Source organism: Pollicipes pollicipes, unplaced genomic scaffold (assembly GCF_011947565.3).
Source record: "Pollicipes pollicipes isolate AB1234 unplaced genomic scaffold, Ppol_2.1 Scaffold_2555;HRSCAF=2994_pilon_pilon_pilon, whole genome shotgun sequence".
Classification (NCBI taxonomy): Eukaryota; Metazoa; Arthropoda; class Thecostraca; order Pollicipedomorpha; family Pollicipedidae; genus Pollicipes; species Pollicipes pollicipes.
This window is the reverse complement of record NW_023596136.1, coordinates 27,567,996-27,592,180: the sequence shown is the minus strand read 5'-3', so window position 1 is coordinate 27,592,180 and position 24,185 is coordinate 27,567,996. Positions and strand designations below refer to the sequence as shown.

General features: G+C 54.2%; 2 protein-coding genes across 2 annotated transcripts; both read right to left on the bottom strand.

Moving 5' to 3' along the window:
* Positions 1-1,562: 1,562 nt before the first annotated feature.
* Positions 1,563-13,874, bottom strand: stnB (stoned B). Its single transcript, XM_037222902.1, has 16 exons — positions 13,685-13,874; positions 11,931-12,708; positions 11,453-11,630; positions 11,001-11,181; positions 10,366-10,514; positions 9,968-10,145; positions 9,284-9,408; positions 8,751-8,851; positions 8,191-8,400; positions 7,688-7,838; positions 7,027-7,196; positions 6,761-6,874; positions 3,656-3,822; positions 2,641-2,792; positions 2,241-2,436; positions 1,563-1,725 (listed from the first exon to the last, which is right to left on the bottom strand). The coding sequence occupies exons 1-16, from the start codon at positions 13,825-13,827 to the stop codon at positions 1,572-1,574; spliced, it is 3,147 nt and encodes a 1,048-aa protein (XP_037078797.1). The 5' UTR covers positions 13,828-13,874; the 3' UTR covers positions 1,563-1,571.
* Positions 13,875-13,917: 43 nt separating this feature from the next.
* On the bottom strand, positions 13,918-23,981 carry LOC119099808 (protein stoned-A). The gene is made up of 3 exons (XM_037222890.1): positions 23,908-23,981; positions 14,699-17,508; positions 13,918-14,650 (listed from the first exon to the last, which is right to left on the bottom strand). Exons 2-3 carry the CDS (start codon positions 17,489-17,491, stop codon positions 14,207-14,209), a joined length of 3,237 nt encoding a protein of 1,078 aa, XP_037078785.1. The 5' UTR covers positions 17,492-17,508; positions 23,908-23,981; the 3' UTR covers positions 13,918-14,206.
* Positions 23,982-24,185: the final 204 nt, after the last annotated feature.

Genomic DNA, 24,185 nt, shown 5'->3' with positions numbered 1-24,185 from the left:
CACACACATATATATATATATATATATATATATATATATATATATATATATATATATATATTCGCATGGCATTCATCGGCAGGGCCGTTAAGTTCAGCGTTTAAGCGCTAGAGCCTATCAGACCAGAACTTTTGCTTCTCTACAGCCTGTCCACGGTTAGTTTTGGAAGAATGCTGCTACCAGCGGTCCGATAATTCCCGGGCAGCATGTTCATAGGCTGAAGTTTGGCTTTGATGCAGAATACAGCCGAAATCGCCAGACGCAAGTCACCGTGACGCATGAGTCACAACAGAGTTCACTACTATTAGCACTCAGCCAAGGCCCAATGCGTAGCAAGCCGCGACTGAAGCGCAACATGCTGTCTAAAGAGCGCAAGAGCGAATGATAACGGCACTTGACCATAAAAGCCGCACGGTGAATGCAGTGGCCAACCGCCCGCCAGCTGTATAGTCACATCACAACCGTGTGGGTTTGGAGACGGGCCATCTGGACAACATCTGTCCAGTCACGCCGGTCATCTGCATACGGCTCTGCACACAGGTTGGATGTGAAGCCTTGGGGTCAAGTGTCAAATGGCGCACCCTGCGATCTGTTATGACCAAGCTTCAAGTAGCGCAGCGAAGCCGGCGGATAAAGTGAACCGTCCTAGCATTCCAAGCCAAGCTAAACGAGCTGCGAAGCCCGCCACAACACATTCATTATCTGTACACCTTCAACACGCACGTGACCATGACGAATACCCACCCACGCATTCCCTGAGGCGGTCAGCTCACCCCGACTCTTTGCCCCCTCGCACGCCACGCACCTGCCCTGAATCGAACCACGTACAAACCCTCTCTCGCTCCCACAACGCACGCACGCGCTGCTGTACGAACACACCCTGAGCGTGCCGACGGTTAGCAGTCGGACAAAACGTATGTGCTCCGAACTCCAGGTGGGGTGCAGAGCGGAGTGAGCTACTGTGTCTCTCGCTCGGGTCAAACAAGCTGAACATATTGTTTCACAGTCTAAAACAACAAAAAGACACGCACAAATACATGATCCCTGGCGTGCATTCGTAGACACAAGTTTCTAAAAGGACTCGTACAAGAACTCGTAGCTGAACATTTCGAGCTAGAAAAAGAAAGCCCACAAACATTTCGAGTTGAACGATCTCTTTCTTTGATAAGACGATGTGTTTAGCTCAGCTAGTATCGCAGAAATTTGACCTATCGCATCGACGCAACCGATGCGTGTAACTCCACACATGCACACGCCCTCGTACTCGCCTCTCACTCCATGTCTTTGGTATCAGCTGCCAATGGCCCGCTTCAGGAGCCGGGCTGTAACACATGACAAGAACACAGCACACAGGCCTGTACAGCTGTACAACACGGCGGCGGCGGGCTCATCCCAGACGCCCGCGCGCGCGCTACAAATGGAATGTTACAGCATGGAGGGCGACGCTGCGGAACGCGAGCGCCGCGCGGAACAAAATACACAGAGACGGGGGCGGCGGCGGCTCCGGCCGAGTCGCCGAGCTCGAGTCAGAGTCGGAGCCGGCTGAGGCGGCTGCTGGCGAGGCGTCTCATCTAGTCCGAGTCCGAGTCCGAGTCACTGGAAGGCGGTTTAGGTGGCGGCGGCGGCTCCGCGGCCGGCTTCGCTGTCGAGGTCTGCGTGGCTGAGACGTACGCAGCAGGCTCTTCTCTCGAGTAGCTGAACTCCATCTCCACCTTGTACTCGTACCTGAGGGCGGAAGACACGCGATGATGGACGGTGCTCCGATCAGTGAGCTCCTGTGGAGTGACAACTCCATGTTCATATGTTTTATGGTGCACAGCAACACACAGCGTTCGGGAAAAATAGCATTGCACGACGCAATTTCTTGCCACAAAGCGAACAATAAAACACCCTTTTCGTCGCGTGAAGAAAACCTGATCACATGAAACACAATGAATATTAGAAGCCACCCAAGTGGACTGATGCTCTCTGCCGGAACAGTTCGCATTTTCGACAACTAGATCCCTTGTTTGAGAAGGACGCGACAGCTGCACACGGTGATCTGAACTTGATTCACTGTCGGTATTTTTGCAAGCAGTGGAGGGGTCAGCTGTGCGTTGCACGTCACCGCGCAATGGGCAGACTCTCATGCTCCTGCAGCACTCAGATCTGCGCGACCTGCATTCTCTCAGACCGCCGTGTGTGGACCTCCGGCCGCCGTGTGCGGACCTCGCTCGCAGCGCGGACGGCGCCCTGCGCACCTGGCCAGGTAGCGGACGTATTTCTCTGGCGGGTCGCCGCTGCCGCCGCTGATCGAGGCCGACCGGCACACCGTGTGAGACGCGGTGGTGTGCGGCATCGTGTACTCCACCCAGCAGAACTTGTCGAACGTCTCCGGCATCTGGTCGAACGACGTCAGGTTCAGCTTGCAGGAGAACGTGTGGTTTGTGTAGGCACCTGGAGGGAAACGGCTCAGGTCAGCCTCCGAGCTCGAGCTTGTGGTCAGGAAGCACTGGAAACACAGGTGCGCGATCACTGAGAACACAGAGCTGGCTTCATCCTCCCCTTGGCGTGTTTGCTTCCAGACTCGCAGGTGCCACATGGCGCGCTGTATCGTCTGAGACCGATCGTGCCGACAGCCAGCAGTGGACGTGGGCTCACCCTGGCCCTCCTTGGGCAGCCGGGGTATCCTCCAGACGATGGCGCGGTGGTGATGTTCGTATTTGGCGCTGCCCGACGACACCTCCATCATGCTCTGCTCCAGGGTGTCCACCGCGCCCAGGAACCGCTCTATGCCCTTCACCTTGCCCTGGCTGCGGGACCGGCGGACGAGTCAGATGTAGCTCGACAAGCGGACAGGCAATGATCGCTGGCTGAGAACGCTTGTCCTGCTCTCGGCGCAAGACGTTCTGTGGCCCGCAATCTACATCAAACCGCTCTGTATCACCTTGCCGCTGGACGTGAACCCCACTCTGACTGAAGCAGAGCTGAACACCCAACAAACGGATCCCTGGCCATGCCTTGTGCACCACACGGCCAACCGGGAGACCAAACGTCCTGGTGTAAACACATTTAGATAAATGCGGATTCGGAATACATGCTGGTCACGGCATTATATATACGAAAGACATCAATTTGCATGTTGTCAACAAAGCCATGCGTCTTGGTACCACGATAGACAAACCAAAACCCAGGAAGCATTGAGCACTTAAGCAGGTGAATATTTCATTAAGCCAGTATGGTGTCGCGCATCGTGGTTCCCATGTTAACACGCATGTACAGTACTCTATGTTGAAGCGTTTTATCTACGCCGGTCACCAAACGGAGAAAACTTAACACCCTACAGAGAAAACTTAACGAATCATGCACATCAGACCATTTTGTTTCATTCTGCTAGTTCATCTTCATCATTTTTTTCATCTTCATTTGTTTCAACAAACAGAGCAAACAGAGCAAACGCTCTGACACAATCTCCTCTCTCTCTCTCTCCTCCTCCTCCCTTTTACAGTCACTCTCTTTCTCCCTCTCTCTCCTCCTACTTTTCACACCCCTTCTCTCCTTTCCTCTCTTTCCCTTCCCCCCCCCTCTCTCTCTCTCCCTCTCCAGTTCTCTTCCCAACCTTCATCCTCCTCGCTTTCCCCGCCTTCCTCGCAGTCTATCCAGCAGTGACACCTACCGGCGGTGAGAGGCCTTCACGGAGCCGTAGCGGAAGTGTTTCTCGACGCGGAACATGTAGATCCAGCACTCGGGCAGAGGCACGCGCACTGACACGTCCTCGCAGGGTATCTGGCCCATCTTCCTGCTGATGTAGCCGGGCACCAGGATGTCTCCCGTGATCTCCACCTGACGGACGCCAAGAAACGCTGAACAACACCTACACAGAGATCTCGACTTGTAAATATTGCGTATCGAGCAGGAATGCCGATAGTGCAGTGTTAAGGTTGCGTGTCTCGGAAGCCAGAGGTACACGGTTTGATTCCCCGACGACCGGTAACGAAGCACCGAACAAAGTTTAAACTGGTAAGATCAATAGTGGGTGTGCAATGTCTCCAGTCGTGTGAGTGCACACGTATATGGTACGAAACAGTGGCAGCACGTCACGTGATTGCGTGCAGAGAGAGAGAGAGTACCAACGACGCAATGTTCTGAGTGTTCACTCCGGTGCTCCAGAAGAACACTTTTTTGGAAGAAGTAGCCAGTGCTTATGTGCTCAGGGCTAGACTGGGTCTTTGGTTCACAGCGATTTCAGTGAAGGCATCCTTGTCAAAGTTCATGTATGTTTAGGAAGTGAGCGAAGTGCCCAACGCCCAGTAGTCTGAAGCTATTTGTGCTCTGAGGAGGCCAGCATTACGTCACAAAATGAGCACAACCATTAACTTGATGTTTCAAACAAAGCCCTTGGCGCTCTCTTACCATGCTGAGTGCACATATTCGACCATCTGGCTGGTGGGTCACTTGAGTGAAGGAAGACAAAAATAAAAGAGGGATCCAGCGTTGCCTAAAAATGAAAAGATTTTACCTGCGTCGGAATGGATACCACACGAATCCTCGCGGGGCAGCGGTTCGATGGCGTGTGTGTACAAATGCGACGTGAGCTAGTTTAACCCATCGTTAGCACTATCTGACCTCACTTTGACCTTTCTGTCCCCTGTTCGACCTCGACCAAGAGAGCAGAAAACGTCAAGCCATGGGAAATAGAATGTCATTTGTCAAACAGATCTCACATCGTGACTTCATCAGATACTTTGCATGAACACAAAGTATAAGTCGTTAGACATCAAAGTGTCTCTGGGGCACGCTTATGAAATGTGCTGGCCTTCTTTCGGTGGGCTTCTGCCTTTTGCGGAAGTCACTGCAACTGATCCCTGCCACCGGCTATAAAGCCTGCGAGGTTCTCAATCTCGATCATTGGCAACATCTCTTCGGTAAATCATTTATAACGTTTGTACACCGCCCAAATACACAATAAACGGATAGACGTTGTTGGCTACCCATTCAGTGGTCGGCTGCTTACCCACCGGCTAGTATCGCTATAAATAATTTGGATCATCAGCCAAGAGGACTCATCTACGAGATCCAACAATTCTCATTCCTAGTTAACGAATGGGGTGGCAACTTCAAAATCAATCGCCACCGACATAGACAGCAGCGTCAAAGCCACTGCTACTTCTTCATTAATATGGACGTTGCTCGAAACCAGGCGGGGCACGACTTTCTGTGCATAACTGTTAACACTGCTCCAACCACGGGCTTACCAGCCGGTAGTTGAGCCGGTCCAGGTACGGCTTCAGTTATTATTAGGGTCGTCGGCGGACACCGGTGCGGGCAGCCACACGGGTACACTGTCCGCTGACGCTCCCAAAGAAAGAGCTGAGGCTATACCGGAATATGCTTACGATAGGACGGCTAACAAGCCTTTGGTCGGAGCGGCGTTGACTGTCACGCGCCACCACGTGGCCTGCTGGAGGCCTGAGGCGATCATGTCCGTCTGGTCTCGGTGGTGGCGGTCATAATGAAAAAAGCTGTAATGCCTTCGGCGCTGTTGTCAAAGCAGGCAGAGAACGGTTTAGAGTATGCTGCACCTTTCGTCAATTGGGACACAGAGTTGTTAGATGTGGTAGATGATTTCGCTTGAGTGGTATTACAACTTCTTCATCTTGATGCTGGCGGGCAGCTAAGTAATCCAGTCGATTAATGGGAAGCCAACGACAGCTATCCATTTTAAAGTGAATTTGAGCGTTGTACAAAAATTTGCTATCATGTTGCAGAGAATGGTGCGTCAATGATAAAAATCCTTGCAGGCATTGTAGGCGGCGACAAAAATCGTCTGCAGCAGCTTCTGTAGGAGGTGGAAGCCCACCAATAGAAAATCAACACTTAATGTAAGCGTGCACTGGACATACTTCCCTGTGTAACGACGCACAATGATACAATGAGCGTGCAGATATTTTAGGCAACAACAATTAATTCAATTAAGTTAAATAAGGATTAAATGATGATGAAATATACATTATAACAATCGAACAACTATCTTATGAAGTAACGCTATAACAAGAAGGATGCTTGGCATATATTGTTTTAGTTGACTTGGTTAGACATTTTTCTCTCAGTAGCGGTTCAAACAGAGGATAGAAAGCGTCGAAATTACGTCAGACTGGGTCAAAGAGGGATCAGATATGCTGGCATTGAATTTAAATGCACGCTCTCGAACCATTTTCCTTGGATGGTTCGTTTGACCTCCATCTCGCCTCAGTTACGAATATTTTCATTTTTGAGCACTACTGCCTTCCGTAAGGAAAAATATAACTCCGCTTCGGTAAGTGACACACCTCTTTGCTGTTATGGTAAAAAAAACTTTAAGAGGGCGTTAAGGGCCTCGTTTCAAGCCTCAAAGCCGATGTTAACGACCATTTTGTATGGCCTTGCTGGCCTACTATGGGTGAAAATGCCTCAAAGCTTCCGAGCTTTAAGCTATTTGCACACATAATTTTGATAAAATGACGTTGCTGAACTCACCTTGAACCAAATAATCATTAATTTTCTGAGAACCCATGCTTTTTTAAGTTTCGACACCCCCGTGTTTACATGTAACTATCACCAAATGCAAATGCAATGCTATTTGCGGTGGCTTTGCACTGAAATGGAAAACCACATCGACTCTTGTTATATTAATGTCTTGCATGGGCAGCCCACCACCCACAGATGGCGAAGGTCTGTGACGTGCGATGTCGCCCCACGTGTCCCGGCCACCGGGCTGGGCGTCCCAGCCCCGCCCGCCCACCTTGTTCTGGAGGATGGTGTACTTGATCTTGGCCTGCAGGGGCAGCTCTCGACTCTTGGGCGGCCGAACCCGAAACCTCATCAGCTCAATGTAGCAGCCGTCGGGGGGCTTAAACTGGAACAAATCAGCGCCTAGGTGTCAGATAACAGTGCACGCACACAGCAATCTTTCGTAAAATTTAGCACTCCGACGACCGTTTAAATGCCGGAATCGCAATATGACGAGCATTGCAAATATATTGCAACCGATGACGTCACACGGCCCACCTTCAGGATCTGCGACTCCTTGAAAGCCTGCAGGTCGATGGCGTTGTGGAACTCGACGTCCTCGAGGCGGATCCACTCCTCGGTGGCCACCGGGATGATGTCATGGCGTCCCACCACCTCTTTCCCCTGACGCCGAAGGTCGTTGATTCCCAGCTCTACATCAGGCATACCTGCACAAGGTAATGTTAATCACTCAGTGTGCTTCGTCGGCATCTGGTAAACATCACGAATGTAATCACTTAGGCCTGCCACTACTCTGGTATTGAGCTTTGACTACCGAGCCACCAGCATCGAACCGCTCCAATCGCCAAAGAGCACCGAGCCGTGCACTGAGTCATCATACTGATCCAAGAGCAGCAAGCAGCACATACGGAACAGCTCCACCAAACAGAAAGTGCCGAGGCGTACGAACTAAGCCATAGAAACGAGGCGCAAACAGGAAAACATCCCATTGACCAAAGAGCACCGAACAGCACCCACCGAACCACTCAGCCCAGCCAGAAATAGCGTGCCGCACACACTGAGGCCCTCCAGCGTGCACACTGCGCCAAGAGCACCAAGCCGCACACACCGAACCATCCCCGGATCCCCTGCGGACAAGCGAACGCACCGGCGCCGTGCCTGTCGCGAGCGAGGCCGCCAGAGCCGGCCCCAGCCTCACCGGAGAGGAAGGCGAGGAAGAAGAGGCGCACCCGAGCCAGCTGTCGGGTAACGGCGCCGGTGACGTCCTGCTCCAGGTACACCTCGTCCACGCCCGTGATCTGCACCTCCTCAGTCTTGTAGCTGAGAGCCCGGTCACGGTGCACGTTCACCTGCGGGCCGAGGGGCGACGATCAGCAGAAGTCATGCCCCGTGCCGGTCCGGCCGGCCGGCAGCGACAGCTGGTGCCGCCGCCGATGCGATCAGCAGAAGTCATGCCCCGTGCCGGTCCGGCCGGCCGGCAGCGACAGCTGGTGCCGCCGCCGATGCGCTCACAGCCGATTAAGTTCGACGAAAGTTGGAATCGATACCGGGTGCAGTGTATAGCTGGAAAGAGATTGCTTATTGTCAGTTGTAATTTTCGCCATGGATTTCGAGTGATGAAATATCTTCCACCGTGCGTTTGGTTGGCACCATGTAAAACATCGATGCGACAGGTGCGCACCGCCTCCTCCAATGACCTACATGAAACAAGGTTTCCTCGACGTAGGAGGCGAATCTCTTGACATCCTCGTACTGCTGCGTGCCCAGCTTGAGCAGCTGGGAGATCTGAGGCGCGTGCTCCACCGGCATGCCCAGCTTCCGCACGTCGCTGGCGAACTCCTTGACCCGGTCGTAGTCGCCCTCCCAGGCGGAGATGGCGAACTGGCCGATCTTCTTCGTGATGCGCTCAGCCTGTCGCGGCGGGTGTCGGATGTCAGGTGTTAGGCCAGCGGGCCAGCCGAAGCTGACACTAGCCGGGGCAATCGGCATGAGTGAGAGCCGGTGATAGAGGTGGAGACCTACATCGGGATGGTACAGAGCGTGACGATTACAGATTACATTGAGGCTTGCGATCGGTCGCCCGCTTCTGCTCTTGCGCACAGAAGCGTTTGTAAGAATCATTTAAATATGGTACGTAACCGCGCCGCGAGTGAATGATTGTTAGAATCGGTGGAGACCAGAACGCCTCACCCTACGAAGGCACAACGGTTACTCCAGCGTAGGGCTTTCATCCCTTGCTTGTTATCGGTGTCGTAGGTTACCTTCGTCATTTGCCCTGGACGAACACCGGGTCGCTCCTTGTAGAAGATATATTGCAGCTTTACGGTGAATATTTTACCGTACTGATCGTACTGCTGAGCACCTGCAAAATACCGCTCGAATGAAGACCACACAAAAACCTATGATTGCTTGAATCAAATACAACGCAGACGCTATAATCGAAAGGACCGTGAAACGCTGGAAATATGGCTGACACCGAACGCGAGCAGCAAGATTTGAGTGTACTGTGCATGATCATACAATTTCCGATGTCAGTGCCCAGAAGACCTAATGAGGGACCGAGAGTATGTTCCTCTTGTACGTCTTTTGGATAATGCCATCGGACGCTTTCATGGGTTATCTAGGCAGATGACCACGCGCTCTCTCTTCAAATGCGTCATGACATTCATCGTGACGTCATGACGAGGATCATGACATCTTAAAAGCCAGAATTCAATCATCATATACTTGCCACTTCAGTGCTCTGGGATCTACCACTCCCCTCCAAGTCGCTGACCCAGCCGCGGCCACTCACCGACATCTGAGACCGAGTAGCACGCCTGCAGCGGCAGCTCCTGGAAGGGGTCGGCGTCCTTGCGGTCGTGGAACAGCTGCAGCACGGCGTTGTCGGCCAGCCGAACAAATATCTTCTTCCAAAAGCTGCAGCATACATTGAAGTGGTCAGGGGCGTTCAACGGCTCAACAATACCCACTACACTGCTGGTTTCTTGTGAATTTCATGCGTCGCAATTCTTCTGAACTTCAGTTACATTGCTGAAGACATTGGGAGTATGCCAAATGCCCCTGATATGGAAAAGTTGTTGACGCTTTGGTCGTTTTAAGACCCTGCGATTCATTACGTCGTTGATACTATTTTGCCCGCAACGAAGTTCATTAGTTCACCCAGGTTCTGAACGGTTCAAATTTCGAGCCCCAGACTCGAGCAGTGGAATTACATAACGCACACGTCCTCCATTTGGAAGAGTAGATTCTGCTCACGCACATGCATTACTCACAGCTTTACGACGCGTTTTCGTGGCCCAGGAATAAAAAGACATCGACGCTTATATTCGCAGTGGCATCGATCAACGCCCACGTTCATAAGTGCGGCCAGCGGTTGAGTTATGGATGAATGACGCGTGAGCGCACCCGACCCCTCCCCTCCCCTAGCTCTAGCGCCCGACTCAGCCGGCCGTGGGAGACCGCGCGCGCCGCTCACCGCTGCCCGGTGATCTTCTTCTTGTTAGGCTGACGCAGGAACATGTCGAACTCGGCCGTCTCCCAGACGGTGCGCGGGAACGGCTCCAGCGGCTGCGAGATGTCGTCGTCGAAGAGCGGCGTGGCTGGCCCGCTGCCCGCCTCCGGCTCGGGCTCCGGCCCGGGCCCCGGCCGCTCCACTGCGACCGTCGGCGCCGCGTTAGACTCAGCTGACCTCCGCTCGCCACGCGACTTCCAGCCTCTGTATTTGTGTTTGTCCTGTCACGCTATATATGAAGCGGCAGGTCGCTCCGAGCGTTTAATTAACACGCCCTTCAGCACACACGAGTATTTCGCGGTCGCACTGTCAGGAGCAATGTCCTGTGAACAGACAGCGGTGGGCATTGATCCTACACTGACCTTTGGCTTGCGCCAGCTCCAGGTTGAGGTCCATGGCAGCGCTGGCGAATGGGTTGATGCTGGCGTTGTCCTGGAAGGCGGCGACAGCCGGTCGCGGCGGCGGCGCCAGCGTCGGCACCTGCGACTGGGAGACCCAATCCTGCTGCGGCCTGCCGGGGGACAGACCACGTCCGTCAGTTCTGCTCGCCAGCTCCCACAGCGAAGTCACCACACAGTGCGCAGTGACGTAGCCAAGGGTGAGTTTAGGGGTTGCCCTTTCACCCTGGAGGCGGCGGGGCCGCCCTGGGGCAGAAGGCCCCAGTTCTGATGTGGCAGTTTAAGACGCACGTAGGGTTTCTAAACATAAGAAAACCGAACCGGGGCATCAACATAGGATCCCGAGCGTAAAAAGGTTCTTCAAATACAAACGCATGGCTATCGACAAAGAAGATCCCACTTGACTGAAAGGGACCCTTACGGCCTGATTTGGTCCGCTCTTAGGCAAAATCCTGGTTATGCCGCTGAGATGCGCCCACATCGGATGGACACCGGCCTTTTAAAACAACAGACATCTGACAAATCCCAACACTTTTGACAGCGGCAAGACGGGACTCGCTGACCACGACCCCACCAGGCCCGTCAGTGCGCCTGCTGACCGTATGACAACGTTGAGGTCGGTCTGCTCGTCTTCTGAGTGTTGTTTGCTGGCGGCGCGGGCGGGGGTCGACTGCGGCACCGGCGGCGGCGCCGTCATCGATAGGAACGAGTCAAACGCCGAGTCCTCGAAGCCCATCTGACCTGACGCCGCCGCCGTTGCACCCTCGGAAGAACCCCACGCTGAAACGGCCGCAAGGAACAGTCCAGTGGTCAGATGCGTGTGTCGGCGGGGCTAGGCTAACGAAGGTTGAGGGATAATGCATCCAGGATTGCCTAAACGAGATCGTAATCGAACGTTCGTTCGTTTTTAAGCAGTCTGTGCGGTAAACGATAGCTGAGTACACTAAGCACGCCATTTTTCAGCGTGCTGGGAGGGCTTATTAATTCATCATATTTATCATGATGTGTTCCCAGCGCAATAGAAATATTGGATGGTTTCGTCTGAGATTACCTGACGCTTTCGACTCCGTTGCTCCGGCGGCACCAGCGAACGGATCGAACGGGTCAGCAGCGACCGTCTCGTCCGCCGCCTTCTCGAAGCGTGCCGCGAACGCGTCAAACGCATCCTCCGGCGCTGCCCCGGCCTCAGCCTCCGCCGTGTCCAGGAACGGATTGGGCGAGGGCGGCGGCTGGCGGCGCGGTGGCGCCGGCGGCGGCGCGCGTCGCGGCACCGCCGGCGCCTCTGGCGGCGCTGAGAACAGGTCCAGCGCCGCCGGCGCCGGCCCCGCCGACGCCGGAGGCGTGTCGAAGAGGTTCAGCGGCGACGGCAGCGGCGCCGAGGGCGTCACCGTCGGGCCGAGGCTGAAGGCCGAGACGTCGGCAGCGGGACGCTCCGACGCGGCTTCGAAGACGCTGAACGGGGAGACTGGCGGGGCAGGCGGCACCGTGGGACCGGGCAGCGGCGGTCGCGGCGGAGGCGGCGGGCGGGCTGGCTTCTGCACCGGCTCCGGTGCTGGCGGCGGCGGTGGAGGCGGCGGCGCGGCCTCTTCGGCCGGCACAGACGGCTGGTACTGGCCAGGAGGCGGGCCCTCCGCCAGGATGGGTGTGGTGGTCACAGACGGTAGCGGCGAGGGTCCGATTGGACTCATCGGAGACGGCGGCGTGATGTGGGACGCCGGCACTACCGGCGAGCAGAACTCCTCCATGAAGGCGGCCGCTGTGTGCGCCTTGCTCGGATCCTCCGGCGGCTCGACTGTCGACTCGGTCAGCGTCACCACCGGCGTGTCCAGCTCCAGCTCCAGCGGTCGCAGAGCCACCTCCTCCGAGGGAGATGACGGCTTGGCCGCTGGCGGCGGTGGCGGCGCCAGCTGCGCAGCCCCCTCATCTTCCTCTTGTTTTTCTTCGGCATCCGGGACCGTTGCAGCTGGTGCCGCGGGCTGTGGCGCATCCTCAGACTGAGCCTGAACGCTGGACTTGATCGGAGAACCTTCCAGAATGGTGACCACCGGCGTTGGCGGCAACGGTCCATCCAGAAGGTTTTCTGGTGGCGGTGGCGGCGCTTCGTCGTGGAACGAGCTGCTTAGCAGATCCACCTCCTGGCGCTGCTGTGTGGACGGCGCGTTGAACAGGCTCAGGATCTGGTCATTGGTCTTGGCCTTGGCCACGGGAGCTGAATCCCAGAGATCGATCTCCGCCGGCTGAGCCGGACTCGCAGCTCGCGCATCCTCGTGATCACTCAGCTCCTCCACGGTTTGGCCGAACGCCGCGCTGGGGGCGAACGCGGGCTGTCCGTTATCGTAGAGCAGGCAGGCAGGCATGACACGTCAAAACGAGAAATAGCGAAGACGTCTAACTTAAAAGCAGATCCGAGATGGCGGCGTAAAAGTATAATGTATGGCTTCTATGCAAAGCATACAGTGGCTTCTAATACTCTACGTAAAACTGAAGACAAAAATTAGTGGTGAAAGAATTTAGCAACTAAGAAATACAACAACAAAAAATGATGCAGGCTTAATTTGCGCACCACGTGACAAGACCTGTGTCTGTATCCAATTGGGGCCCAAATTGGCTCGAGGACAAGTTAGATTTGCCTTGAATCATGGTGGGATCAACTCCTTAACATTGCCTTATGGGTCAAAGTTAGCCAATCAACCAAGTTATTGTTCAGTTGGCTCCAATAGAAATATATACAAAGTAAAGTACTGGCTTTCGCACAAACGGTGTGTGCGAAATGCACACACCGTTTGTGCGAAATGCACACTATGCACACATATATACATATATAGTAGTTCCAGTCGCTACGTATTACGTTATCGTCATTCATGCTGCCATAAACATGAAATATATACTATATATGTATATATAGTTGCATAGATGCCCCATTTGGTTTTTGAAGCACAGAGAACGGCTTATCTCTAAGTTTGGTCGACAAAATCAGCCTATGAGATTTACTTGCAGCTTTGAGTCATGTCTAACTCAAAATTAGATTTGGCACTAAGTTGCGCTGTGCTGCCTGCAATCAAATTCTGAATCAAACTCGCACGGTACTAATCAAAGTCGGGGTCGAGTCCGCTGAAGTTAAATCAAGAACAATGCGCTGGCGACTAACACGGCAAATGTCGATCTGCAATCACACACACCACCGAATGAGTCGTTTGATTGACAGCCATTGGCTCCACTCAGCCGTCGAGCACGCAGAACCAAAATTACATGGCGCGATCACGCGCCATGGCCGACCACCCACCTGAAGGCCACGTCGGTGTCTTGCGGCGGCGCTGCGTCGTCGAAAAGCGGCGGCGACGGCGAGCGAGACATGTGCGTCGGGCTCTGGCGCGGCGTGCGCACGTTGTTCAGCTGGCCAAACAGCGAGTCGCTGGCCGCCTCCATGTGGCCGGTGACGGAGGCCAGCAGATGGCGCGTGGCCTCCGGCACCGGGGGCCGCGGCGGCGGCGGCGCCCGGCCGTCCAGCAGGTCCTCGGCAGCCGCCGCCGCCACGTTCACCGTCGGCAGCGGCGCCGGCGCCGCGTCAGCGAAAGGGTTTCCGCAGGAGGAGTCCACCCGCGGCACGTCGGCGGACGCGAGGAAGGCTCCGAACGGGTTACTGTCAACGGCCGCCGGCGGCGCGTCGTCCATAAACGGGTTGCTGAGGACCACCTGGTCCTGCTGCTGCGTCTCGAAGCCACCGAAGCCGGCCATCTCCAGGAATGGGTTGCCGGACGCCATGGTGACGTGGGCCGGGTGCGCGGGAGGGCGGATGGGGTGGCTCTCACGACTGGAGCAGCTCACGCTCGAGCACCTGGAGCTCAGCCTGGCCCGGCAGCAGGCTGTCGGCGATGCTCGTGTCGAACGGGTCGGCAAGCTCGGCCTCGTCCGCCGTCTCCGACACGGCGCTGGCGGCCAGGACCGGCACCAGGTGGCCGCCACCCAGCTGCGAGTCCAGCAGATTCACCCCCAGCTGCGGCGTCTCGGGGCGCGCGACCTTCTCGTCGCCGCGCGGGTCAAAGTCGGGATCACTGACGGAGCGCTTCAGCACCGACGTTGGGCTCGCGTCGGCGGCGGCGAACTCGCGCTCGAGCACGCGCAGCTCGGTTGTGCCGTATCGCTCAGCGATCGACGTGTCGAACGGGTCGAGCGTTACGGGCGACAGCTGCACAGGCGGCGGCGGCGCGTCGGCTGACGGCTGCAGGGTCGGCAGCCGCTCGGCAGACGGTGACACAGCCAGCAGCTGGTCGGCGGACGGCCGCGGCGGCGCGGGCTCGGCGAACGGCGCGCGGAGGACGGGTGGCGGTGGCCGCGGCGGCTGCTTTGTGCACGAAACCTCGCCGATTAGCTCGCTCTCGAGCACGCGCAGCTCCGTGTGGCCGAACTGGTCGGCGGCGGACGTGTCGAACGGGTCGAAATCCTCGTCGGCCGGCAGCTGACTGTGAGGGCCCGGGGCGCTCGGCTGCAACAGGGGGTTCGGGTCCTCCGGAGTTGTTGCCAACAGTGCAGCAGAGCTCTCCGAGACTTGCAGCGAGCGCGGTTTTGTGACACGACCTCCGTCTGTCTCGCAGGAGCTAGCGATGCCGAGCGCTTCGACGTGCGACGTGTCAAACACGTCCTGCTCCTGATCGATCTCTTCTATCGTTTCGTTTGCAGCCGAAACAACAGAGGCGCTCGTGTCGGTGGTGGCGGCAGTCGGCTTGTTTGCAAGAGTGGGCAATAGGTCTGTCAGCTGTTTTGCCACTGGCGCGGCTGTTGCTCCCAGAAGCTCCTTTTCCAAAACGTTCACCTCAACAGCACCAAATTTATCAGCTATAGAGGTGTCAAACGGATCCTGTTCCTCCTCTGGGCACTCGTCGTCCGTCCGCTGTGGCACAAGGGCCACCGGAGCGACGTCTTCTTCCACGGGTGTGAGCGTCAGGAGCTCCGGTAGCGCCGGCGTTTGCTCCCGCTCCTCGTCGAAGGAAACCGCGAAGCTGGCCTTCACCTGAAGCGCTGGAGGTGGAGGCCGAGGCGGCGCACTGGTAGCCGAGAGATCAAGTCGCCCCTCGAGGTTCACTGGAACGGCAGGTGACGCGTTGCTCAACAGTTCACTTTCGAGAACCTTCAACTCGACGTTGCCGAACGTGTCCGCGATCGACGTGTCGAACGGATCAACCTCCGGTTCGTTGGCAGCGTCTTGTGACTGCTGAGGAGGTATGCAGACAGGAGTAGAATCCTGTGTCGGTGTTGAGGCCAGCAGCTGCTCCGCGTCTACGATAGGTTGAGCGACAAACCCACCGGCGAACGAGGTGTCGAAAGGATCAGGCTCCGGCTTCTCTTCACCTGCACGTGGGTCGAAGTCGTCGGCTTCAAAAGGAGCTGGAACTTGGGCAGGTGGCAGGACCTCGGAAGAGCTGAGAAGCTCGTCTTCAAGGAGCTTGATCTCAGTACCACACAGCTTACCGGCAGCAGAGGTGTCGAATGGGTCAACCTCCTCTTCTTCTTCGTCAAGAGCTTCTGGCTTGCTCTCTGCTTTCCTACAGAAGTTAATGGGTTCGGGAAGGGGCTCGTAGTCGTGATGTTCGTTTGACGTTAATAAATCTGGTTGCTCCTTTTTGGGCGATGTGATGATAACAGGAGGCGGAGGGCGCGATGGTTTTGGTTTGCACTCTCCAAAGTCGGCTTCAAACTTGACGTCGTCCTCGTCAAAGTCTGCGGCGACCTCTGTCACCTTGTCTTCGCCAAGGATTTGCTTCGCTGCTGATGTGTCAAATGGATCGTCGTCGCCTATTAACTCCTCGCGATCTTTAGCTCGGAGCAACGACTCATTCGCAAGGGAGTCAAACGCACAGTCGTCCTCGTCGGGTGGTTGAGCAGTAAGGATCGCTTCGTTGCTGCCTGCACTGGGAACCTCCGAAACAGTCTCGAACTCGCTGACAATCGAGCTTATCTGCTTGTTGGGAGACCCTTGGGCAGAAACCTCGTCACCTGGGGAAGATACTTGGGCGCTCCTGAATTCGGGAGTTACTGCTAAATTTAGCTCAAACTCACCGCCATCACAGATGTCCTCATCGAGAAGTGTTTTCGCTGGTGTTTCTTTGGGTTCTTGACAAACTCCTTCGGCAAGGTTATTTTGATTTTCTGGGGGAGCGGATGCCTCAGAGGAATCTAATAAGTCTAAAGAGCCTGGTCGTTTATAGACGCCCCTTTCCCTGCGCCTCGATTTTTTCGGCACAGCCTCAGCGGGGGCTTCCGCCTCCTCGGGCTTCTCAGCGTCCTCCTGAGCTCCACTCAAGAGTTGAACGGCCTTGCCTAGCTTGATCGCCTTTAGTTTACTCCTTTTCTGCTGCTCTGGCGTCTCGCGGAGCACCTGATCGACTACCGAAGTGTCAAACGGATCGTCTCCCTCCTCGGTCGGGCTATCCGGTATAACAGCGAAGTTGATATCACCGCTGGTGACCGCGTCCACGTACTCGGTGTTGAACACGTCCTCCTCGAAATACTGGGCACGCTCGAGCTTCTCAACCTCGGATAACACCAATTCTAAGTCGACCTTTTCAGGTGTCGGTGATCTTGGGGGCTCTTCAACCGGCGCTGTTACAGGCTCTGCGGCTGGTTCTTCAGCTTCCTCTTCCTCTTCCCCCGCGTCAACGTCTACCCATTTTGGCTTGCTAGCGACGGCAACAGCCGGCTTCTCGTCTCTCTTGCCTTCTTCGGGATCCTTTGCGGCCTTCTTCCTGATAAAATAGCTGGTCTCCTTGATGGTCTGAAGACTCTCTTTGGTGGTGCTTAGGACCGAGTCAACACCAGAGGTGAGAGCACGAAATTTAGCCCACTCGTCCGACTCGGGCGCCGACTTCTCCTGCCGCTGGCTGGACTCAGCGTTTGGGTCTGCCGCCTCTGTTTCCTCCTGGTCCTCGCCACTCTCTTCGGTCTGCGCCTGCTCTCTCTGCTCCTGTTCCTTTTGCTCCCGCTCTCGCTGCTTTTCAAGACGATATTGGCGTAGCTCTTCCTGCTCGAGCTCCTCCTCGGTGGGTTTTTTCTTGCCCTTAACTTTCTTCTTGATGCCTTTGGTTAGCTTGTACATGTCCTAACTTGGAAGATCTGAAACAAAGGTGAAAACAGTATTGGAAACTATGCCAATGACGACTGCTCTCAAAGTTAATGCTATTCTAGCCCATTTTTACTAATTTAGTGCTGTTCCTGGTATTAAAGCAGTTCCAGCGCCTTTGCCCTGAGGAAAATGAATTTAACAATGTGGCTACATACGAAGCCTTATGCTTTGTTGATCCTACTTTTTGCCGCACTGAACTGGTGAAGTGTTTGAACAGTCGGTGAGTTTTATATGAGAACGCTGAAGGGTTTTAATGTCGTTTCTTGTGTCTTATAATCCATGAATGATGAAAAGACGTTCGAGTTTGCGTCCCTCCATGTAAGAGCAGACGACAATGTTGGACACGCCTCCAGTGGCGCCTGTCGGCGAGTGCGGCCCGTACTGGCGCCGCAGGCCGGCGGCACCAGGCGCCTGCCGACGGAGGCGGAGGCGGGGGCGGCCGACGTCACGCGGTGACTCAGCCGCTGACGCCGTCGGCTGGCCACACTGACCCCTCCCCTGGGCACCACGGCCAGCTGAGCCGGCCGGCGTGCCGTCCGCCAACGCCCCCTGGGGCTGCCGGCGTGCGCTAGCTCGTGCCGACCAAACCATGCATATATGTGGTGCTGGAGGAGGGGTCGCGCATGAATCAAACGTCCGGAGGAGGGGCCGCGCGTGCATCAGACTTCTAGAGGAGGGGCCACGCGTTCGTCAGACGTCCAGGGGGGGGGGGGGCGTGCACCAAACGTCTAGAGGAGAGGCCGCGAGTGCGTCAAACGTCTGGAGGAGGGGCCGCGCGTGCACCAGACGTCGTTCGGGTGCCCCAAACTTTGATCGCATGCGGCTGAGACTGCCGGTCTCATGTCAGTAACCATTCACTACATCCAAGAACACCAGAGTTTAATTCAGGTACGCAAGTATATTGTCTGGCAACATGCGATTTCCAAAGTACTTCTCGCGTGGTAGATGGTAGTTTTGCACGCGCACTTTGTTCCCAGTTTTCCTGTGGGATCGCGGTACGAATAGAATACCAGGAAGGCTGGTGGGATATATAAGCTGGGCGGGGTTATCCATTGCAAGATACAGCAAACGGAACGCCAGACGGAAGCCGGTAAGTGCGAGAGGCGATGACGGGGATGAGGATGGAGGCCGACAGATGGATCGGCAGCCTCATGATGACGGTAATCAACATCAGGAGACAGAAGCCGACGTCTGAGGCGTAAGGCAGCACATGGGCGTTAATCGATACATGTTACCTGAATCAGTGCAGGGAGCTCTGCTTGCTGGGGTACATAAAAGGGACGGGAGCGAGCGTCAGAGGTGATAGAGTAAAGAAGTTAACGCGAGGAATGGGAGCGAGTACAGAAAACAGAAACCGTTGCGAGAAACGGCAGACGCACAGGGGACGGTAGCCAACGCAGGACACGGCGGCAATAGAGTGCAGAAGCCGATGCAAATGAATGAAGTCAATACAAGGGTAGCAAGCCGGCAGAGGAGGCGGTAACCAGTACAAAAAACACAGGAGGCAAAAACCAGCACCGACGACGGCGTCGGTTCCGCGCAGGGGCGCCAACTCCCAGGGGACGGGAGCGACGTCGGGGCAGGGTCCGACACTGGGAGCCGGAGCCGGCGCGGGGACGGGAGCCGACTGTGCGGCCTCGTCCCGGCAGGTCGCCGGCGGACCATCGATCGCCGGCGGCCGGCCGGCGGCCGCCGATGCTCGCCACCGTCGGCCAAGATGGAAGCCGCCGCCGCCCGACCGGTGACGTCAGCGTGACGTCACCGGTCGGGCTGGCCCAGCCCACTGATGAGACCTGCCAGGACGGATGGGGGCGCTACACTGCCAGCACGGCATTCGCAACGATTGCGGTCTGAACGGTATGACGGGAAGTGAGTGGTAGAGGCTTGGAGAGAGGAGGGTTTCAACGATCGCAATATTGACGGCATGACGGAAAAAGAGCGGAAGAGGATTGAAAAGAGGAGGGCTTTATCACAATTTCATGAAATTAGGCACTAATCCCAAGGCCCATACTAGAGTTTCAGAACTTACCATCGAATTTCCGCTGAGTTCACTTTGTACGCCACGAATTTAGCATGTGAATTATGCATAGCCTATGGATGAATCAAAATGGCACCCTGGCCGCCAAGCTGAACTTCACTTTCGCCCCAAGTGGCGACAGAGATTCATGAATCCTGTCAATATAGTCTGAGCAACTTTCATCCAAACGACTTTGCAGCTTCGTCAATCATTGATGTACTGATCGAGCAGTTTTAAGGTATCTGGAACGCTTGGAAATCGCTCGTAGAATCCCTACGCAGTGCACTTCTCATATACAGCCAGAGAACTTGCAATGACAATATGCGACTGCAGCATTCTTGGTTTGAGAACATTCGGAATCTGAACACGTAGCACCAGACGCCCGATGAGTAGCGCTGATCACGTGCGCGCGGGTAAAGAATCGTCTGCACAAAAAAATTGCTGCTCGGTGCATTTACGAGGAACATTATTCACACAGATAAGACCGTAGTAATAGTCCTATTCCCAGGAAAAACCAGGAGAATGAAGGTATAGATGGGTTAATATTTCGGCAACATGCCTTTATCGAAATAATAGCAGAAGCGAATTCCGTAGACAATAATGCCAAGGACCACACTAGACACATCTATCTGTAGATGTGTCTAGAGGTATCATACTGCAGAATCAATTTCTGCTATTGTTTCGATAAAGGCCTATTGCTGAAATATCAACCCATCAAAACCTCTATTTTTCTGGTTTTTCTCCACGAAATAAGGATATTACTACTATCTTATCTAAAACAATGGTTTAAATCTTTGTCCTTTGATTTCAACTCTTTTCCCGGCTTACCTTTTGCCAGGTTGATACGAAACGGAATCAAATAGCAACGCCATGCTCTTTGCAATCCAAACAACACAAATATTGATAAGCTTTATGTGTCCCAAATTCTACGCAACTGTTGCAACACTCTTAGTATCTATCCTGCAGTTTGTTGTCAGCCTCGCCATCCATCCGTTGCAAAGAAATTCAACCATTCAACCTTGTTTTATTGTGACTGGCCAGTTACGATTAATCAAGAACATAGCGTGAAATCCCAAAATGGCACGTGTGATCTTGAATCAGTTCGGCGACAGCGGGTTTTTGAACGGCCTGTCGCAAAGACGCCTAACAGAGGGAGGCTGGACACTTTCAAGCCCATTTATACGTAGTTATATATATATTAATATATATATATATATATATATATATATACAATATCACAACATGTAAGATCCTCACATAGCTAATAGAGGTAAAAACCTAATGGACAGGGCAATGGGTACAACAAGTAAGTTAGTGGTTGTGGTTTGCACAGTTTAACACGAGCGCAGGATTTCCTGTAGGTAAACAAATCAGCTTAAAAAACTACAAAATCTTGCGGAAGATCTTCTAGAATCCACATGAAACCCACCACCTTGCAATAGATCGGGGATATGCAAAACCCATGATATTCGATGGCGGCTCCATTTGGTGAACGCCAAGTTATTCTATGATTCTATGGTCGAAAGAATTGCTGCATTGTTCTTATACAGAACAAAATTGCTAATGTCAATACGAGTGTCACAGAGACATGCACGATCTCGGATGTCCGAAGGGTCTGGATTAAGGAGAATGTTACCTGTACGATCAAACTTACTCAAGTGCCTTGGTATTCTGTAACATTTGCTGTACTCTACAGCTATGTGAAGCAATGATGATTACAGCAACAATTGGGAAGGTCAGACCGTAGAGGTAAGATTCTCTCTAGCCCAGGCTCTTTGCCCATCGGAGATCTTTCATATATGCATGACACGCGCGTTGAAATGGATCTTTTCCTTCTAGAGCGATGCAGCAACTCCCTCGATCCTGGGATTTCAGAATCATGCCATGTGCACCGAAATGATGTAATGTCCTGGCCCTTTACGATTATATACTATATATATATATATATATATATATATATATATATCTATCTATCTATATATATATATATGTATGTATATATATATATATATATATATATATATATATAAATTTATATGTATATATATGCTATAAATACCCCCCAATAATACTGTGATACGTGATACCGTGAACCAAATAATATTGTGAAAACTCACGAGTACGCACGAGCTAAAATTGTTGATCCTAATTCATTCGCATGAACACCTTTCTAAAATTATTTTGCTTGCAACGAATATTTGAACAATGGGTTATATTACAATATTCAAGTTGGAAGCAGAAATGTGACGTCAAATACCGGTATTCTTCTCATTTGCGTAACGTTTTATGTTTTAATCCTCGGTTTTCACCCTTTGCCCTTTCACCTTTGAGTTTAGCAGGTTCATAAACTGTACAAAACGGCTAAGGATATGAACATAGTACCTGCCGGACATGAGAGAGTATAGATACTGGACACCACAAGTATTGTCGACGGCACTGTTAAGCATAATGTCGAGCTGTTTTCCGGACTGTTCATTGCGATCCCGAATGTAATATTTATCTGATCTAACAAGACTCTGGTCTCCCACTCGGCCAACCTTCGGAACTGTAATTCACAGATGAATTGTAACGCACGCTAGGATGCGTCTTTATCTGATCGCAGATTTCTAGTGCGCTTTCCGCCATTGTTTGACCGTCGTCGGAGAACGCTGTTTGTGATAGGTTTATCTGCCTCTCGTTGCACAGTGAGGGCCAACCATCCATTTGTAAGTGGATGGGGGAGGGCTTCCCCCGCTCATTTTGCAGTGAGGGCTCATAGTACCTGCCGATAAACCATATTCAGAATTATACAATGCTTTACTCGTTATCCTCAGCAAAGCATAACTGCAACTGGTGGCTAATCTACGAATGTGTGCAGACTGGCAGCCTTCCGTTCCAAAACAACTGCGTCTCGCCATTTTCTTGAAACAGGAGCGTTACATACTGCTTTGGTGCGGCCTGCGTTCTTTGGCACAGAAGTGTCAGCAGGTCACGTTCCGCTCGATTCGCTCACTGGAAGTAAGTCATTTGCACGCGAGGAGGCCGTGGCGCACAACCGGGGTCGTCGTAACATGGACCCCTGGCTGCGCTGTGGTCGAGATCATTGCCGTGAAGCCAGGATCAGTGTCACTAGCAATAACGTTTAGCCCAAAATACGGCCACGAGCTCTGATGTGGTGTGTGCACCAAGTGCCGGCCGTGTTACCGATGTCATGCGAACATCGTTGACACAATCGGGAACGGGAGCGGTCGTAGAAGGCGGGGTGGAGCCATGCAGGACAGATAACGCGGACGTTACGAATGTAAACCTAAATTCAGTATCACTGAGATTGCATAACTACGAAAGACTGCGTCGGCGCAGTTTTCGCACATCATTCATCGGCCCATGCAGCACCAAAGCGGCGCTCGTGCTTGCTCAGCCGAATAACAGATGGCAGAGCAGAAGTCAACTGGGAGGTAGACTGTTCCGCTGAACGCCAGACGGCCCTGTCGCTGGTGGTAGACTGCGCCGCAAGTTCCCGCCGACTCCATAACCGATCCCAAGGCTCTGCTCCAAACAGGCGCGAGCCCAGAATTCATCGATCGGCGCGTCGCTAACCAATTCATAGCCAGCGGTGGTTAGGACTCGGCCGGCTCTGCCGGACGGGGCGGATCTGGGCGGCCACGACCCCGGCGCCGTCCTCCATTGGAGGAAGCCTGCCGCCCCACCCCGGCGGCCGATCGCCGGATCGGGGCGGAAATGGAGCCCCTCATAGCGCCGAAACATGCCCGCCAATGGCGGCAGAGCGGGTGGTTCGCCCGGAGCACACCAGCCGCGATATGCCGTCTACAGCCGCTTTCTAGGAGTCGATAAACGGGAAACGATGCCGCAGCAGAGCAAGTTGGAACCGGCAAAGTTGATATCAGCACATATACATTTTGCACAGTACAGAAGGGTGATATCATCTCAAAGCCTGGACAAGTAATACGTAAACATAAAAAGCCCTTTGCAGGCAGGATAGATATGTGTTTAAAGCGGGCTCCCAACCATCGACAATGTTATTTGGTTAAAAAACAAAACCTTTTAAAGTCCAAGAAAAACCAATATCCTACATTCCACAATACTTTGGGACGATTTTCCTGAAACTTTAACAAGACATGTATACTCACATTATCATCACCAAATACGGCAACTTTCTGAACGACGATCGCGTCCGAAGACGATCAAAAACCTCCGTGCTTTGAATGTCGGTCCTAGCTAGCATTCGTTCCAAGTATTTCAGCCTGCCAACACTTCGAAGTCTGGTAAATCCGCGCAGGCACCGCAAGTGCTCCAGCTGACACCAGACCCCGGTGGTGGCACGTAGCCCTGCAGCCCGCTCCGGAGCCTGGGGTCAGAGTGGAGGGGCACGTACCTGTACCTGGGCATGTTTCGGCGCGAGACGCGGAGCGTGTCGGGCGCGGCGCGACGTCGGCACCAGTCGGCGCCGGCGGCGGTCGCCGGCCCCGGCCCGTCGGCCGCGCGCCGGCCTGCGCACGCTCGCCGGTATTGACCGGTGACCGGGGCCGTGGCGGCGCCACTCGGCTGCCGGCCCGACATCTGGCGGCGGCCGGGTCAACTGTCGGCCTCGCCGGGCGCCGGCCCCGCCGGCGCGGGAGGGGGCGGGGCACTCGCCGCCTCGCCGCCCACACG